We start from the raw sequence: 17,310 nt of genomic DNA, 5'->3' as shown, positions 1-17,310 counted from the left end.
GTAACTGTAAATAATCTTATTACTAATATAAATAATCTGTCCGCTTCAATAACATCTTGTGGCATTGAGTCCCACAGGTTAAGTTATACTTTATGAATGAACGCCATTTCCTTTTATCAGTTTTCAGCCTGTTTCCTTTCATTTGGATTGGCCACCTTCTACTTCTTGCATTATGAGAGAGGGTGAATCACAGCACCTTACGGACCTCTATCTATACCATTCATTATTTTGTATACCTCTCTTATTCATCCTGTTCTCTAAACTAGATAGCGCTCCTCTTAATCTCGCCTCCCAATACAAAGAGCACAGCAGAGCTGTTGTTTAAAGCAGTTTAGGATATGTTTGATTTGATCATACTGCCCTCGCTCCCTGGATGAGCACTGGCTGTTTTCTGCCACTCCACTGATGCAAAGCAGCCCTGCGAAGTGCCATGACATTGCTGCTTGGTGTGTTGAACAACAGCTCCACTTTTAAGTTGAATCAATGAACAATCAACAAAAAATCAATGCAACAGCTGGCCACTATTCAAAGGAAATCTTCCCCACTTAATTGCTGTAGACCTGCGTCCACCTCGGATCCGAGCGATCAGGATTGTTGTGGTTCTTTTGAATTCTGCTTCCTGTGTTCCTGCAGATTTCCCACTTGGATGCATTGGCCTCAGTCATCAGCGATGGCTGAGGAGCGGACAGTGCAAATCCAGATAAGTGGGGGGCCTAAAAGTGGCTTTGCGCTGCCTTTGCACCCCTATTTAGTCACAATGGCACCATCCAGGTCACCCAGTGTAAGTTATACTAGCCTGAGGGCTGTTCTAATTCACTTCGGCTGTGGGGGGCCTGTGGCAGGGTCAGCCTCCACAGCACCCACATGTGGCTTACCACTAGGGTGACCAGACAAGCAAGTGTGAAAAATTGGGATGGGGGTGGAGGGTAATAGGAGCCTATATAAGAAAAAGACCCAAAAATCAGGACTTTCCCTATAAAATCGGGACATCTGCTCACCCTACTTGCCACTGCACTACTCACCCTGCCTCAGCCACACACACCCCCAGCAGTGGTCTCCCTCAGCACCACTGGTGAGGCGCTGGTAACAAATGTAGACACTAGCCCCATGTGCAACATAAACAGAAGGGTCTACTTCTCCTCCTGGCTCAGCTCTCAGCTCTTCCCCATTCTCCCACAGAGCAGTGACTCAGGACTTCTCCCCACTCGGGGAATTTCCCTTCTTCCAGAGCCCGTCACAGAAGCCAGCCTCCCTCATGCAGCCCTCCTTAGTCTTTCCCCAGGCATGCTTGGGAGTCCCTTCTCCAGGGCCTACCCAGAGGAACCAGCCACCCTTCTACAACTCCCTGCCATCCAGCTGAGCTCTCTCAACCCTTTGTAGGCATTGCATGATCACTTCCCAGCTGGGATGGATAACTGGACAGGGCCTTTTGATCCCTATCCAATCAGGATCAAATGTCTGGGGTGGAGGGGTAGCTGATCAGTCACAGGCCATGCTGAGCCCTACTCTCCTTAAAGAGCCAGCAAGCCAGTGACAGGACTATCATCGTGGTTGCCATGACTGCTGGCCATTGCCCTATGTTGGCTTCAGGGACAGCAGGTAGCATCGGAGGAGCTACAGCATCCCACCATGTCTAATATCTCAGGCTTGGTCTACACTACCCCCCCTAATTCGAACTAAGGTACGCAACTTCAGCTACGTGAATAACGTAGCTGAAGTTCGAAGTACCTTAGTTCGAATTAGTTCAAACTTACCTTGGTCCACACTCGGCAGGCAGGCTCCCCCGTCGACTCCGCGGTACTCCTCTCGGCGAGCTGGAGTACCGCAGTCGACGGCGAGCACTTCCGGGTTCGACTTATCGCGTCCAGACTAGACGCGATAAGTCGAACCCAGAAGTTCGATTTCCAGCCGTCGAACTTGCGGGTAAGTGTAGCCAAGGCCTCAGTATAAACACATCTCCACGGGCACTGTGGATTCTACTTCACGCTGTGTGCTATTGTGGCATGATGTCTCTCTTGCACAAATCCTATCAGAGGCAGCAATTTTATCTCTATAGTTCCAGTAGACTTTTATGCTCGGAGGTACTTGAGCTGTTTCTCTTGACCTTGACCATCCAACTAGAGTTACTTTCTCAAGCTCTTGTAAGGTTGAATCACTTTTTTGTTTCAGAAATGGGGCAGTAGCTGAGTCATATTTACTTCACACTCCTCCTGTTTCTCAGCTCCTTTCTTTCACTATGTCAAATCCTACTGAGTGATATCCATTCTTACTGAGATGTGCCATTGTGACTCCGCATGGGTTTGTTTTTGCCTACTGTATGAAACAAACTGGTTTTGAACTTAACATCAGGCAGTCACTAATCTTTTGCTCTGATTACCTTGCACTCAGCTGCAGCTATCTATCTGGAATTTCAATTTAGTTCATTTATTTCCTATGTCACAAACCAACCTCTTAGAAAACCTCGCTTTGCAAGCTTTTTAAGAGAGACAACCAAGACATCTGGTCTGCATCTTCCTCATGGCTTTGTCTTCTAGCTGTATGTTCGTGTGTGTATTTTACTCTTGTATTTACTTCAAATGTGTGCTAATGTTTCCTGCTATTACATGTATGATGCCACACTCCTCGTGTCTGACACGTTTACATATCACGTTGTGATTGCCTCTGTATTTGTTACAAACAGTTCTGGTCTCTGCTGTTTTATTTGCCCTTCTATTCTGTCATTATGCATTTTTTAATTAGATGCACTTCAGCTCTTTCGCAGATCACTAAGGCTAGGTCTATACTACCCGCCTGAATCGGCGGGTAGAAATCGACCTCTCGGGGATCGATTTATCGCGTCCCGTGGGGACGCGACAATCGATCCCCGAATCGGCGCTCTTACTCCACCAGCGGAGGTGGTAGTAAGCGCCGCCGACAGAAAGCGGCAGAAGTCGATTTTGCCGCCGTCCTCACAACGGGGTAAGTCGGCTGCGATACGTCAAATTCAGCTACGCTATTCACGTAGCTGAATTTGCGTATCTTAAATCGACTCCCCCCTGTAGTGTAGATGTACCCTCACACTTTCATTTGGGGAAGCACATTTTTCACTAGCCCTGCAAATATCCACTGGTCTATGAAAAGCCAAGTTAATTTCTTGCACTAACGTTGCTTTGAGCTGGTTGTTGGCTAACCTACAACTAGCTTTATTATGTAGGCCTCTAACATCGTGATTGATAGTTTCATTTAGTAAAGAATATGTGCCTTTCCCAAGTGACATTCTTGTCATTTGTAAATGACTTTGTCTAGCACTCCTCAGGCCTCGTCCTGCTCCCACTGGAGTGTAAGGTAAAATTCCAGTGCCTCTGGACCTGCCCCTTTTAGCATTATGGAGGATTTCAGCCTCTGCGGTTTCTCTGCAATGCTATTTGCTTCCTGTCAGATTTGGAAGCACTGCAACTATCTCCAATAGTTGTCAGCCAGACTGAGGTTCAGGTGACTTCATATGCTTCATTTTCACCAAAGCTTTAGTTTTCTTCTGATATTATGTAATAAAGGTGTGACAGACAGGAATGCTGGAACGAGACTTGTTTGTATTTCCTGGTCCCAGTCACCTGACATGGGTTAACGTTATAAAAAACTAATACCCTTGTCACATGACCGGAATCAGGACTCCAGTGGTTACTGCTACATTAACATTCCCATACAAATGTCACTTAGTCTCACTTTACTACAGTCTGGGGACAATAGTCTAGCTGAGTTTTTCCAGTGTCTCTTTGTTCTTTAATTCTCTGCTGGAACGGAGGTCGAAAGGAGTTATTTATGTGCAGTCCCGGAAGTCTTCCAGATACAAGTTTAGGATGATGAAATTTTCTTCATTTACAGATTTGAGGCAGGTTCTTTGGTTCTATGGCCCACTCTCCCTCAGTAGTACTACTTATTCCCACCATACAGTCTCTCAGAAGTTGGCAGCTGATATACAGGGCAGTGGATGTCTACCAACTCTGGCCACAAAAGCTTCTCAGTTCACGAAATGTGGACCTACGCAGTTGTCTTCTTGGACTTACTGCATTCTTCATCAAGAATGGTGAAACGTACACTCTCTTTGTTCTTGCCTCATTCTGGATGTTTCACAGAAACCCCCAGCTGTCTGTCTGCTCTCTTCTCCTGCTGAAAAGAGAGCTGCTACAGCTGACAGGGATGATACTGTTGCCCTTCCTGAAACACTTGCTGCTTTGGATGGCGTATGCTGTATTGCCTTCCACGTCGTGCCAAGAGTGGGAAGAAAGAAGAGGCTGCTCTGCTGAATGGTTTTTGCTTAACACACTGCTATAGATGAGAGCACAGACTAACATCGTCAAACGGGGGGGGGCCTAAAGTTAGGAGCCCAAATTTATAGTTAGGCACCTAATAAGTGGCCTGATTTTCAGAGATGTCCAGACAATGGATGCTCAAGACCACTGAAAATCAGACCACTTATGGTATTTCAGTCCCTTCAAGTGCCTCACTTTAAATACCCACTCTTGAAAACTGTGGCTCTAGAATTCTTGCTTGACCATGGGACAGGTAACCTTGTTAACAGCCATTCTTTGCCATCAGACTTTGAACTGACCTTCATATCTCATGACAGCTTGAGCAGATGTGAGCCTGAGCTGTAATTTTGCATCCTGACCTGAGATCCAATGTTCAGGGGAGTTTTGGGTCTAAGGTTTTTGTCCCAGCCCATTTGCACATGAAGGAACCAGATCCTATAACAAAGGCACTCTAATACCTAAATCAGGTACACTTCCTACCTTCTCCCTCCAACAACCATCGTTACAGCTGACTTCCCAAGTCACTCTCACAAAGACCTCAAGATAAAAATAAAACTAGTGACAAAAGTCCAGTGAGTGAAAATCATCTTTGGCTTTTCTGAGCCTTAATCTTCCAGCATATCTGTGGGCAGTTTTTTGTTGGTGCTGAAGCTATGGGTAGCTAAGAAGTTTAAAATTCTGTTGAAGCTTTGTTTTGGCCTAGGGATCGGCTACTGCTGTTTGTTCCTTCTCCCAGGTCTTTTTGGCCCGTTGTCACATATTGGGTCAACTCTTGTAGGGTGCTGAACTGATAAGTTCAATGAGAGAAGAAGGTAGTTGGCACCTCAAAAGATCTGACCCATTTTCTGTGCTGCGTTCGTCCCTAGAGAAGTTGATGACGATGAGCTGTAGGCAGTGGATAATGTGTGGGATGGTAATGAATAGGTACCATCGTTTGGTTTGTGGACAGTACAGTGACATTGTCTCTATTGCAAAGCAAACTAAACCAGAACTCGGCAATAAGCCATCCTCCCAACTGCATCTCCTCCAGCAGTAGAACAGCAGTATGGTTTTTTAGAGTGAGAGTTACCTGTTTCCAGGCCAGATGTTGCTGACTTAGAGACCTGCAGGAAAAAACAACTTCAAAAAATATCCTCTGAGCTCTCTCATGGATATGAACTCCAGTTAGGCCACTGGTCTGCAGTAACCACGGTGGAGGTGAATCGGATTTCTTTCAGCTCTGGGTCTTGCAAACACTCGTTTCTTCCTAGGGCAGTGAATCTGCATCCTGGGAAAGAAAAATATCCATGATGAAAGAGATGTATTATTGTGGGCCTGCAGCAGTTGTGACTTTCTAGTATGGCTTATTGGAAATCACTAAGAAGGACAAGATTAGGGCAGATTTGTTGAGTGTCTCATTCAACTCAGTAAGATGGACACTGTCTGGCTTTCAGCACCACCAGTGTCTCTGTTGCCTTTATCTGGATACGTTTGATGCACCAGCCACTATGGGTGGTTATTTTCTGACACTGAACAAATTCCTTGGTGTCCTTTTTACTAGGATTGGAGATGGGCCTGAATCAACCCCCCAAATTGGAATAAGCCAACCATTGGGGAAGCTTGAATCCAGATCTACACTTCACAACAAGCCCCATCTCTATAATGGGCTCTATGAAAACTCTCTGGAGTCCAGCAACTTTAGGAGAGGCTGAATCCATCTCTGAATTTTGTGGTTTCGGCCAATTTTATATCAAGGGTGAAAGAGAAATGGACCCCTTGAGCTCCACGGTGGTCCAGGAATGCAGTCGTAAAATCCTTTCTGCAGGGTCACCTCCTTTCCACTGCAGAGCTGGTTCCTCTGGGTAAGGAAACTTGCTAACCTAGTGAGGAAGGCTTTAAACTAGGTTCGCTGGGGGATGGTGACCTAAGCCCAGAGGTAAGTGGGGAAGTGGGATACCGGGAGGAAACACAAGGAGGAGGGTGCAACAGGGGAGGCCTCCTGATTCATACTAAGAAACCAGGGCAATCGGCTAGTTATGTTAGGTGCCTGTACATGAACGCAAGAAGTCTGGGAAACAAGCAGGAAGAATTGGAAGTCCTGGCACAGTCAAGGAACTATGAGGTGATTGGAATAACAGAGACTTGGTGGGGTAGCTCATATGAGTGGAGCACTGTCATGGATGGGTATAAACTGTTCAGGAAGGACAGGCGGGGGGAGAAAAGGTGGAGGAGTTGCACTGTATGTAAGGGAGCAGTATGATTGCTCAGAGCTCCAGTATGAAACTGGAGTAAAGCCTGTTGAGAGTCTTTGGGTTAAGTTTCGAGGCGAGAACAACGAGGGTGAAGTCGTGATGGGCGACTGCTATAGACCACCAGACCAGGTGGAGCAGGTAGACGAGGCTTTCTTCAGACAACTAACAGAAACTTCCAGATCACAGGTCCTGGTTCTCACGGGGGACTTCTATCACCCTGACATCTGCTGGGAGAGCAATACAGCAGTGCACAGACAATCCAGGAAGTTTTTGGAGAGTGTTGGGGACAACGTCCTGGTGCAAGTGCTGGAGGAACCAACTAGGGGCTGTGCTTCTCTTGACCTGCTGCTCACAAATTGGAAAGAATTGGTAGGGGAAGTAGAAGTGGGTGGCAACCTGGGCAGCAGTGACCATGAGATGGTTGAGTTCAGGATCCTGACAAAAGGAAGAAAGGAAAGCAGCAGAATATGGAGCCTGGACTTCAGAAAAGCAGACTGACTCCCTCAGGGAACAGATGGACAGAATCCCCTGGGAGGCTAATATGAGGGGGAAAGGAGTCCAGGAGAGCTGGCTGTATTTTTAAAAAGCCTTTACCAAGGCTTTTTTTTTTATTGAGGCAGGAACAAACCATCCCGATGTGCAGAAAGAATAGCAAATATGGCAGGCGACCAGCTTGGCTTAACAGAGAAATCTTCAGTGAGCTTAAACACAAAAAGGAAGCTTACAAGAAGTGGAAACTTGGACAGATGATTAGGGAGGAGTATAAAAATATTGCTCAAGCATGCATGGGTGTAATCAGGAAGGCAAAAGCACAATTGGAGTTGCAGCTAGCAAGGGATGTGAAGGGTAACAAGAAGGGTTTCTACAAATATGTTAGCAACAAGAAGGTGGTCAGGGAAAGTGTGGGACCCTTACTGAATGGGGGAGGGACCCTAGTGACAGGTGATGTGGAAAAAGCTGAATTACTCAATGCTTTTTTTGCCTTGGTCTTCACAAACAAGGTCAGCGCCCAGACTGCTGCACTGGGCAGCACAGCATGGGGAGGAGGTGAGAAGCTCAGTCCTTAACCTGTTCTTTCACCACTATTTAGAAAAGCTGGACATGCACAAGTCCCTGGCTCTGGGTCTAATGCATCTGAGGGTGCTGAGGAAGTTGGCGGATGTGATTGCAGAGCCATTGGCCATTATCTTTGAAAACTCGTGGTAATCAGGGAAGGTCCCGGATGATTGGAAAAAGGCAAATATAGTGCCCATCTTTAAAAAAGGGAAGGAGGAGGATCCGGGGAACTACACACCAGTCAGCCTCACCTCAGTCCCTGGAAAAATCATGGATCAGGTCCTCAAGGAATCCATTTTGAAGCACTTGGAGGAGAGGAAGGTGATCAGGAACAGTCAACATGGATTCACCAAGGGCAAGTCATGCCTAACCAACCTGATTGTCTTCTATGATGAGATAATTGGTTCTGTGGATATGGGGAAAGTGGTGGATGTGATGATATATCTTGAAGATCTTGACTTTAGCAACGCTTTTGATATGGTCTCCCACAGTATTATTGCCAGCAAGTTGCAAAAGTATGGATTGGATGAATGGACTATAAGGTGGATAGAAAGCTGGCTAGATCGTCGGGCTCAATGGGTAGTGATCAACGGCTCGATGTCTAGTTGGCAGCCGGTATCAAGTGGAGTGCTCCAGGGGTTGGTCCTGGTTTTGTTCAACATCTTCATTAATGATCTGGATGATGGGATGGACTGTACCCTCAGCAAGTTCGTGGATGACACTAAGCATGGGAGGAGAGGTAGATATGCTGGAGGGTAGGCATAGGGTCCAGAGTGACCTAGACAAATTGGAGGATTGAGCCAAAAGAAATCTGATGAGGTTCAACAAGGACAAGTGCAGAGTCCTGCACTTAGGACGGAAGAATCCCATGCACTGCTACAGGCTGGGGACCAACTGGCTAAGCGGCAGTTCTGCAGAAAAGGACCTAGGGATTACAGTGGACGAGAAGCTGGATATGAGTCAGCAGTGTGCCCTAGTTGCCAAGAAGGTTAATGGCATATTGGGCTGTATTAGTAGGAGCATTGCCAACAGATTGAGGGAAGTGATTATTCCCCTCTATTTGGGATTGGCAAGGCCACATCTGGAGTACTGCGTCCAGTTTTGGGCCCCCCACTACAGAAAGGATGTGGACACATTTGGAGAGAGCCCAGCAGAGGGCAACAAAAATTATTAGGGGGCTCAGGCACATGACTTATGAGGAGAGGCTGAGGGAACTGGGCTTATTTAGTCTGCAGAAGAGAAGAGTGAGGGGGAATTTGATAGCAGCCTTCAACTACCTGAAGGGGGATTCCGAAGAGGATTTAGCTTGGCTGTTCTCAGTGATGGCAGATGACAGAACAAGAAGCAATGGTCTCAAGTTGCAGTGGGGGAGGTCTAGGTTAGATATTAGGAAAAACTATTTCACTAGGAGGGTGGTGAAGCACTGGAATGGATTACCTAGGGAGGTGGTGGAATCTCCATCCTTAGAGGTTTTTAAGGCCCAGCTTGACAAAGCCCTGGCTGGGATGATTTAGTTGGGGTTGGTCCCGCTTTGAGTAGGGGGTTGGACTAGATGACCTCCTGAGGTCTCTTCCAACCCTAATCTTTTATGATTCTAGGAAACAGCAGGGTCTGGCTATACGAGTGCCAACCCTCTGTGTATATAAACACACATTTCCCCTAGTGGTTTCAATCCCTGATTTAATCTGACGTGATTTATTTTTCTTAGCCAATTCAGAGAATCATTTCTGCGGTTCAAATATATTAGGGTGTGGTTGGAGGGTGGAGGGGGTGAGATAAGGTGTTACCAAAGTCATTATGTCAAGTCTGTATCTCTCACCCCTCCCTGGCTGTCTCCACAGAATGACCTTTTTGAGTGGTGTCGAGACCACCGGGTGCATCACAAGTACTCGGAGACGGATGCTGACCCCCACAATGCATGTCGTGGCTTCTTCTTCTCCCACATCGGCTGGCTCTTTGTCCGCAAGCATCGCGATGTCATAGAAAAAGGGAGGAAGCTGGATTTCACTGACCTGCTGGATGACCCTGTTGTGCGGTTTCAAAGAAAGTAAGTGAAAGCTCTGGAACTGCTCCCAAGCAGGGATCTGAGCAGAGGTTTGGGGGGGCGGGGCTGTTTCCGCTTAGTCTATTTTTGATACGTTATTTTATACTTCCCTTTTCTTTCCTCCCCAACATGCCCTTCCCTAAACTTGTCTGGAAATAGTAGAGCCCACCCCACGCAGTGATAACCTGTTGGGTACCAGGAGATCAGTCCCGCAAGCTCTTACTCCCAGACCCCCTTGCCGGAGCAAACTGCCCCTTTCTTACCTTCCCCTCTTCCAAAAACACCAGGGGGAAAAAAAGAAAAGTCTGCATCTGGCGCTTTAATTGCATTCATTGATAGAATCCAATAAACGTGATCATCATTAACCGCCTCAGTGGGGAATAAAACATATCTCTCTGTCTGAATTACCCGATGATCACCAACCCGGCCCACAGGACCCAGTCGAGCTGAACTGCTGTCTCTCCCAGTACCTTAATTCCTTTATAAAATGAGATGTCATCAGCTTGGCCCGCTGGGTTAGTACAGACCAGACTGCAGCCTTCCCCAGTCCATCATCATCACTATGGTAGCGGATACTGATCTGGCTGTTTCCGCCTATATTGAAATTATAATATTTTCTATGATGAGTAATTACTGCCTAGGATGTAGGCACTATTCCCAGGGTTGAGTTCTAAAAGGCAGATTGGATCAATTCTGTTTGGTAACCAGAGTGTTATTTTTGGACACTACTGGGAAGAGAGGGCAGTCATGCCTGTCTTCGCATTGCAAAAACGCCCAGAAAGGGCTGAACGAATCGCTGGTCAATGGGACTGGACCAGGGATGAAACTGATTCAGTGCTTTGGTCTAGTTGTTTTAGTTGCTTTTTGGAGAGCAGTGGAGAATTCCCCAGGACTTTGCAAAGTCTCCTTTGCAGTGTATTTGAGCTTCCATCATTGTCTTCTCCCCTTTGCATGAGTGAATCATGTCCCGTCTCAGACAGGCATTTCTGTAGTGCTTATATAACTGTGGAATAAGGTACAGTTCTGTGCAGGGAAGATTGTCTTAGCAAGTGATATTGCTCTGGATTTGACAGTTGAGTTTTGGACTATTTACTCTAGTGAATTTAGAGTTTAAATTTTCTCTTTCTCAGGAACATGCACCTGTTTATGTCAACACCACATTGTTGTAAGAACAGAAGCTTATTATTTACTTACTGGAAAAACAAAGAAGTCTGATTGGTCATAATAATATTGAATTGTACCTCTCTAGTGGATTTCTTAGGACCGGATTAGGTGACATCCTTACTCATTCTGGGTCCAATTCCATTGTCAGTTACATTAACGTAAATCTGGAGTAAAACCGTTAATTTCAATGGCGCTACTCTACGTTTACACTGGTGTAACAGAGAGCAGAACTTGGCCCACTGAGTAGTGCCTTAGTCCATGAATAATCCACTCCATTAACTGCAATGAAACTACTCAGTGGTTCTCAACCAGAGGTCCAGGGCCCCCTGAGGGGCTGAAGCAGGTTTCAGGGGGTCCACCATGCCTGGCTGGTGTTAGACTCACTTGGGCCCAGTGCAGAAAGCCAAAGCCCCGCCACACAGGACTGCAGCCCGGGGTCCCGGGCCCCACCACCCGGGGCTGAAACCGAAGCCTGAGCAACTTAGCTTCACAGTGCCCCCAGTGGCGTGGTGCCCCGAGCAATTCCCCTGCTTCTACCCCTTAACGCTGGCCCCGGCTTTTATATGCAAAAAAACAGTTGTTGTGGCACAGGTGGGCAGTGGAGATTTTATAGCCTGTTGGGGGGCCTCAGAAAGAAAAAGATTGAGAACGCCTGGTGTAAGGTACAATTCTCTGTGAGTAAAGGTACAACAATCTCTGGCCCTTAACTGCACAACATGGGACAAAAGCTCAAAATGAAGGACGTACACACACACACACACACACACACACACACACAATCGTGCTCGGCGTTTGCAGGAAAGGGAGGGTCACTTATCTTGCACAAGTAATCATTAGAACCGGCCGAAAGATTTCAATTAAGAACTTATTTTCCTTGTAAAATGGCTGACTTTTTAAACCACATTTTTTTGCAAAAAAATGTCACCATTACTGACACCATTTAACTTTTTGCTAAAACGTTTGTGGGTTTTTTTAAACTGAAATTTGAATTGCATTTTTTGTTGAAATGTGTAGTGGCACATTCCATTTGCTGAAACCTAAATTGTTGATAAATAAAAAGCTTCTATCAACATTTTGATAACCATCTTGATAAACAAACAAACAAAAACCCCCCACAAAAATTAAAATGAATCCATTTTGATCCTGGCAAAATAAAAACAACTTTAAAATGTTTTTCTTTATTTTAATTTTGGACCAGGTCTAACAATAATGTTGCCTCAGTGACAGCTGCATTTCTGGTGCCACTGTTTTACAGTAATGTAAGCAAGATATTGTGAGATCAGCATGGACGGGGGTAAATCTGGGTTAAAAATAAGAGGTGCCCTGTCTGATGAGGCCCAGTTCAGAGGGATACTAGTGCTTAAAGTGGCCTGAAAAAAGTGTGTGTGTGTGTGTGTGTGTGTGTGTGTCATAATCTGGGGGCAGCAACTTTGGTAAAGAGTTCCCCTCAATGACCCATCTTGTTTTTTAAAATTCTGGTTTTTGCCAGGTCTGTGTGTGACCCCTTGCAACCCTCCCCTCACAATTTTAAGCTCCGAGGGACGCTGAGCCAGGGATCCCTTTGCCTGTCAGTCTGAGGATAACTTGCCTCTCATTCTCCAGTGCCGAGCCCTTGTGCGACACAGCGCATTACCCTGCTATGCAGGCTTGCCTGTGGCACCTTTACATTCTCTTGCCAGCCCCTGACTTTGTTTTGTCTTCAGACTATTCAGGTATTCTTGGCCTGTTCTCCAACTTATTGCGCATTATCTTCTATCTGTCTCTCTTGGTTTCCCCACCGCTTGGGCCTCTTTGCTGCTCCTCTCTCTGTTGAATCATTCCACATGGCTTGCTGGCTCCTTTGTCACATTATACTCTTTCTACCATTCACCCTCCTTTCTAGGGTTGCCAGGTGTCCGGTTTTTGACTGGAACACCCCCGGTCGAAAAGGGATCCTGGTGGCTCCAGTCAGCACCGCCAACCAGGCCGTTAAATGTCCGGTCGGTCGCGCAGCAGGTCAGGCAGGTTCCCATCCCTACCCGGTTCTGCATGGCTCCTGGAAACAGCAACATGTCCCTCCAGCTGGGGGGCAGCCATGGGAGCTCTGCACACTGCCCCAGCTCCAGGTGCTGGCTCTGCAGCTCCCATTGGCCAGGAACCACTGCCAATGAGAGCTGCAAGGGCAGCATCTGAGTACGGGGGTAGCACATGGGGACCCCATGGCCACACCTCCGCCTAGGAGCTGGACATAGTGGCTGCTTCCGGGAGCCGCCTGCAATAAGCGCTGCCCGGAGCCTGCATCCCTCACCCCCTCCCGCGCCCCAACCCCCTGACCCAGCTCAGAACTCTCACACACAAACTCCCTCCCATAGCTCGCACCTCCTCCCACACTCTGAACCCCGGAGCCCCGTCCTGCAGCCCAAACCCCTCATCCCCGGCCACATCCCAGAGCCTGCACTCCCAGCTGGAGTCCTCACCCACTTCTCCACCCCAACGGCCTGTCCCAGCCTGGTGAAAACGAGCGCCTGAGCAAGAGTGGGGGGGAGCAAGCAACAGAGGGAGAAGGGGCAGGGCAGGGGTGGGGCCTTGGAGTAGGGGCAGGGCAGGGGCGGGGCCTTGGGGGAAGGGGCAGGGCAAGGATGCTTGGTTTTCGGCAATCAGAAAGTTGGGAACCCTATTCCTTTCTCTCACTCTCCCCTCCCCCCGCCCTTTTTGCCTCCCTCCTGGCTTAGTTTAGCATTCTGCTTCACTTATCATCCTGCTTTCCCTTTCTTTTTGCCTCTTGCACTATTCAGCTTTATTTCCTCCATGCCTCTCTCTCTCTGTGTGTGTGTGTGTGTGTGTGTGTGTGTCTTGTTCCCCTTCCCCAGCCCCCACATTTGATCATACAAACTTGGCTGAACTGTTGGAGCAAGTTGTCACATTGCAGGGCTTTGAAAACGACTTTCCCTCATGAAATTCTGAGGAAGAAATAGATCAGTCAGAATTACAGCTGCATATAGATTTGGGGGCTTGATTGAAAGTAAACGGGTGCGAACCCCTGGCCTTCATTGGAGTTGCACCTTCATACACCTGGTCTGTATCTGCCTCTGTTTTATAATCTCTTCTTTACATTTGCCTATAATTGTCTCCAAAATGTCCTGGGGGGGGGGGGGGACTGAAATCTTCTATGCAGTCTCAGCAAAGGGGTGATTTTCACTGGAAAGTTTGAGGAAAATCCCTCCTCTATTTTTGCATTATGTGAGAATACAAATAATTTAAAAATAAAGAAGTGGGAGGACCGCAGACATGACTTGGATTGTAAGTTTCTCGGGGCATGGATTGTCTTTTTGGTCTGTGTTTCTACAAGGCCTTGCACAGTGGAGCCGTGGTCTGTGACTGGGGACCCTATGTGCTACCACAAATCAAGTAAAAGATTTTGATGATGATACATTGCCTATTGAAGTCAATGGAAGGCCTCCCACTGACTTCAGTGGGTGCTGGCTAAGGCCCTACTTTTATAGCCAGGTAGACAAATTCAGGCCCAGTGCGGTTTGTTCTGTGATAGGGACTTGGTGCCCAATCAAATCAGCCTCGCTGCCAGAAGATTTTAAAAAACAAAAATAAAAGGCTAAAATCTTCTCTTGCAGTTACACCTGTGTTACCCACTTAAATGACAGAATTTTCAGTCAGATTTTGAAGCCAGAAGGAACCATTATGGTCTGGTCTGACTTCTAATGTAGGCCATAGAACCTCTCCCAATAATTCTTGCCCTTCACTTCTGCTTGAGCTAGAGCAGATCTTCTAATTTTCTTCTTCCTTTATGGAGGAGTTTGTGCCTTTGTGATCTGAGTAGTGGAAGTGAAAATAAAAACCGTGCCAATGGCCAACATGCTCAATGTGCTTCAATACCAAAATATCGACAAACATGAACCTGCATAATAATTCTCCTCTTATTGAATCTGTGCTATTTGCTTAGCATCAAAGTTCTCGGTCCATCCTATTGCTAATCTCAAGTGATTAGCAGACCTAAGGGCATGGGATCACTGCCAGTGCAAGTTGTGATTTGCTAGGGAAATTAATCAGGGCTCAATGTGCCTAGTCAGAACTTTCATATGTATTGTAACAGACCTGTAGCCTCTTAAGACTTTTATTCACGGCTATTTTCACTCGGCTGCTGCAGTTGTTTGGTGCTTTATGCAGGAGTGGGGAGAGAACGCCAATATCCCTGCTCCAAAACCAGTGTTTCCTACAGATGGCGCTCAAGAAGAATCTTCACTAGCTGTAGGATAATAGTGCATTTGACACAAATGTAGTTGGGCAGTCCAGCCCAGCTGATATACCTTAATTGCCATTCTGGGACATCGGGCAAATGGTCTTTGGTGCATTTCATAGAGACAGGCCCCAGTTGCAAAGTTTGCAGCCAAAGTGGAACTTTCGCAAAGTTCCAGGGTGTTTAGACAGGGGGTTTGCGCTGTACAGTTTGAGCTCCAGTATTTTGATCAATTGTAATTTATGCCTTTAAATACTCTGACTGCCACAGAACCTTGAATCACAGTCCTTTTTCCCCTTGAAACACAAAACAAGCGAGTTATGCATATCTGGAACTTCCCCTGCTGCGTTCAGCCTTCCCCCGGCTTAGCCGACGTTACCTGTCTTTTCCCCGTAGACAGATTAATGTTGAATGCAATTTTCACTCTGACAGAAAACAGCTGCAATTTTATGGTAATTTTTTTCCCCTTCAGCAAAGTCTTTTAATTATTCCTTTTTTAGTCAGCCTGCACAATTTACCATTAAAAGCCGACACATCTTCCATGTAGCCTATTGACAGCAGCTGACAAATAGGCAAGGAGAGAACTGAAACAAAACTACCGAACGCTCCACTACTAACATTCTTGTGGAGGAACAGAAAAGCTCCTGACATTTAACAAGCGGTGTATTGGCCTTACCGCTCATGAGTAATTAATCTTCACACTTTTTTTTGGAGTGGGCTGTTGGAAACATAACCACAAAGGCAGGGAGAAAGGGAGGGAGGAAACAAGCTTTTAAGAATGAAAAATTGTTTGTTACCTTCCTAATGCATGATGGTTGCTGGCAACTGTTTCTGAGTATTCTGAATAATGGTTTGAAAACGTTCTCTGTGTTAATAAAGCCGAAATCTGCACTTGAAGGTAAAATTGAGGGCAGATTGCATTTACTTTACTTTAAGTCAGCACCAGTTTTTTTGTGCAAAAACAAATTAAGGTCCAAATGGCTGAATGCAGCTAACATCTGCTCTGATGCTATTTGTTTCAGTTTGGAAAACCAGCTAGATTTTAGACTGTTTTTCCCCTGCTCCTCATCTGCTGCAGTTCTGTTCCAGTGAACTTTTTTGGCATAATAATGATAATACCTTTCTTTTACATAAGGCTTCTCATCCATAGATCATCTTACCTCCACTTTACACATGGGGAAACCGAGGCACGGAGTGGTGAAGTGACTTGCCCAAGGTCATGCAGAAAGCCAGTGGCAAAGCTGGGACTAACCCAAGACCTCCTTAATGCTACTCCCGTGCTCTGTCCACTAGGCAACACTAGCACATATGGCTATCAGAAATGAGTTAAAACTTCATGGTTCAGCACCAAGTGAGTAAACTGCCCAATAGCCAGTGAAATATACAGATGTTCTTCTCTATTAAAGAAAATAAATCTCTCAAATAGCTCTGTACAAGGCTTAGAGAAAAGGAGGAGTTACAGGAACTGCATGCCAGATTTTCATTTAAAATATATTTTTATATATTATTATTATTATTATTATTTATATTACAGTAACACTGAGAGACCTTGAATGAGCTCAGGGTCCCATCATGCTAGCCACAGTATACACACACATAGCAAGAGACAGCCCCTACCCCAAAAGCTTACTATCTAAATAGACTGCTAGGCCAAATGAAGTACTATTATTCCCATTTTACAGATGAGGAATCCAGACACAGAGAGATGAAATGACCTGCTACACAGGGAGCCACACAGGGAGTCTGTAGCAGAGATAGAAATTGAACTCAAGTATCATGAATCCTAGTCCAGTTCAGTAACCATGCAGCTCCCCCTCCTGTCACAGTAATATTGTTGTTCTTGTCCCTTTCTCTCCCTGTAGGTACTATAAGAGTTCGGTAGTGCTAATGTGCTTTGTGATCCCCACCCTGGTGCCCTGGTACATCTGGGGGGAGAGTCTGTGGAATTCCTACTTCCTTGCTTCCATCCTTCGTTACACCGTCTCTCTCAACGTCACCTGGCTGGTCAACAGCGCGGCTCACATGTACGGCAATCGACCCTACGACAAGTACATCAGCCCCCGGCAGAATGCATTTGTCACTTTAGGAGCAATTGGTGAGTACCAGGCAAAATATGTCTCTGAAACTTTAACCTGGGTTACTTTGCGCATTGCCGAGCTCTAGCTAGCAGTGGGATTTCCTTTCACTGCAAACAGAGCAGCCACTAGAACCATGCGCAAAGGATAGTCAGCAATCCATTCCTTGAGTGCTTAATCCTGGCCAGGAGTTAGGCAGTCTGTCTGCAGTAATCCTGTG

At 46.4% G+C, this 17,310-nt stretch overlaps 1 protein-coding gene across 1 annotated transcript in view; it reads left to right on the top strand.

The window, feature by feature from the left end:
* The window catches only part of SCD5 (stearoyl-CoA desaturase 5), a 76,900-nt gene that overhangs the window by 51,115 nt on the left and 8,475 nt on the right, over nt 1-17,310 (top strand). The window contains exons 3-4 of the mRNA XM_065596044.1: nt 9,418-9,623; nt 16,878-17,110. Coding sequence (XP_065452116.1) covers nt 9,418-9,623; nt 16,878-17,110 — 439 coding nt within the window. The remainder of the gene's footprint in view (nt 1-9,417; nt 9,624-16,877; nt 17,111-17,310) is intronic.

The sequence above is a fragment of the Chrysemys picta genome, chromosome 5 (assembly GCF_011386835.1).
Source record: "Chrysemys picta bellii isolate R12L10 chromosome 5, ASM1138683v2, whole genome shotgun sequence".
In the NCBI taxonomy this organism is placed as follows: Eukaryota; Metazoa; Chordata; order Testudines; family Emydidae; genus Chrysemys; species Chrysemys picta.
The sequence above is the reverse complement of the archived record's forward strand: the minus strand, read 5'-3'. Positions and strand labels throughout refer to the sequence as shown.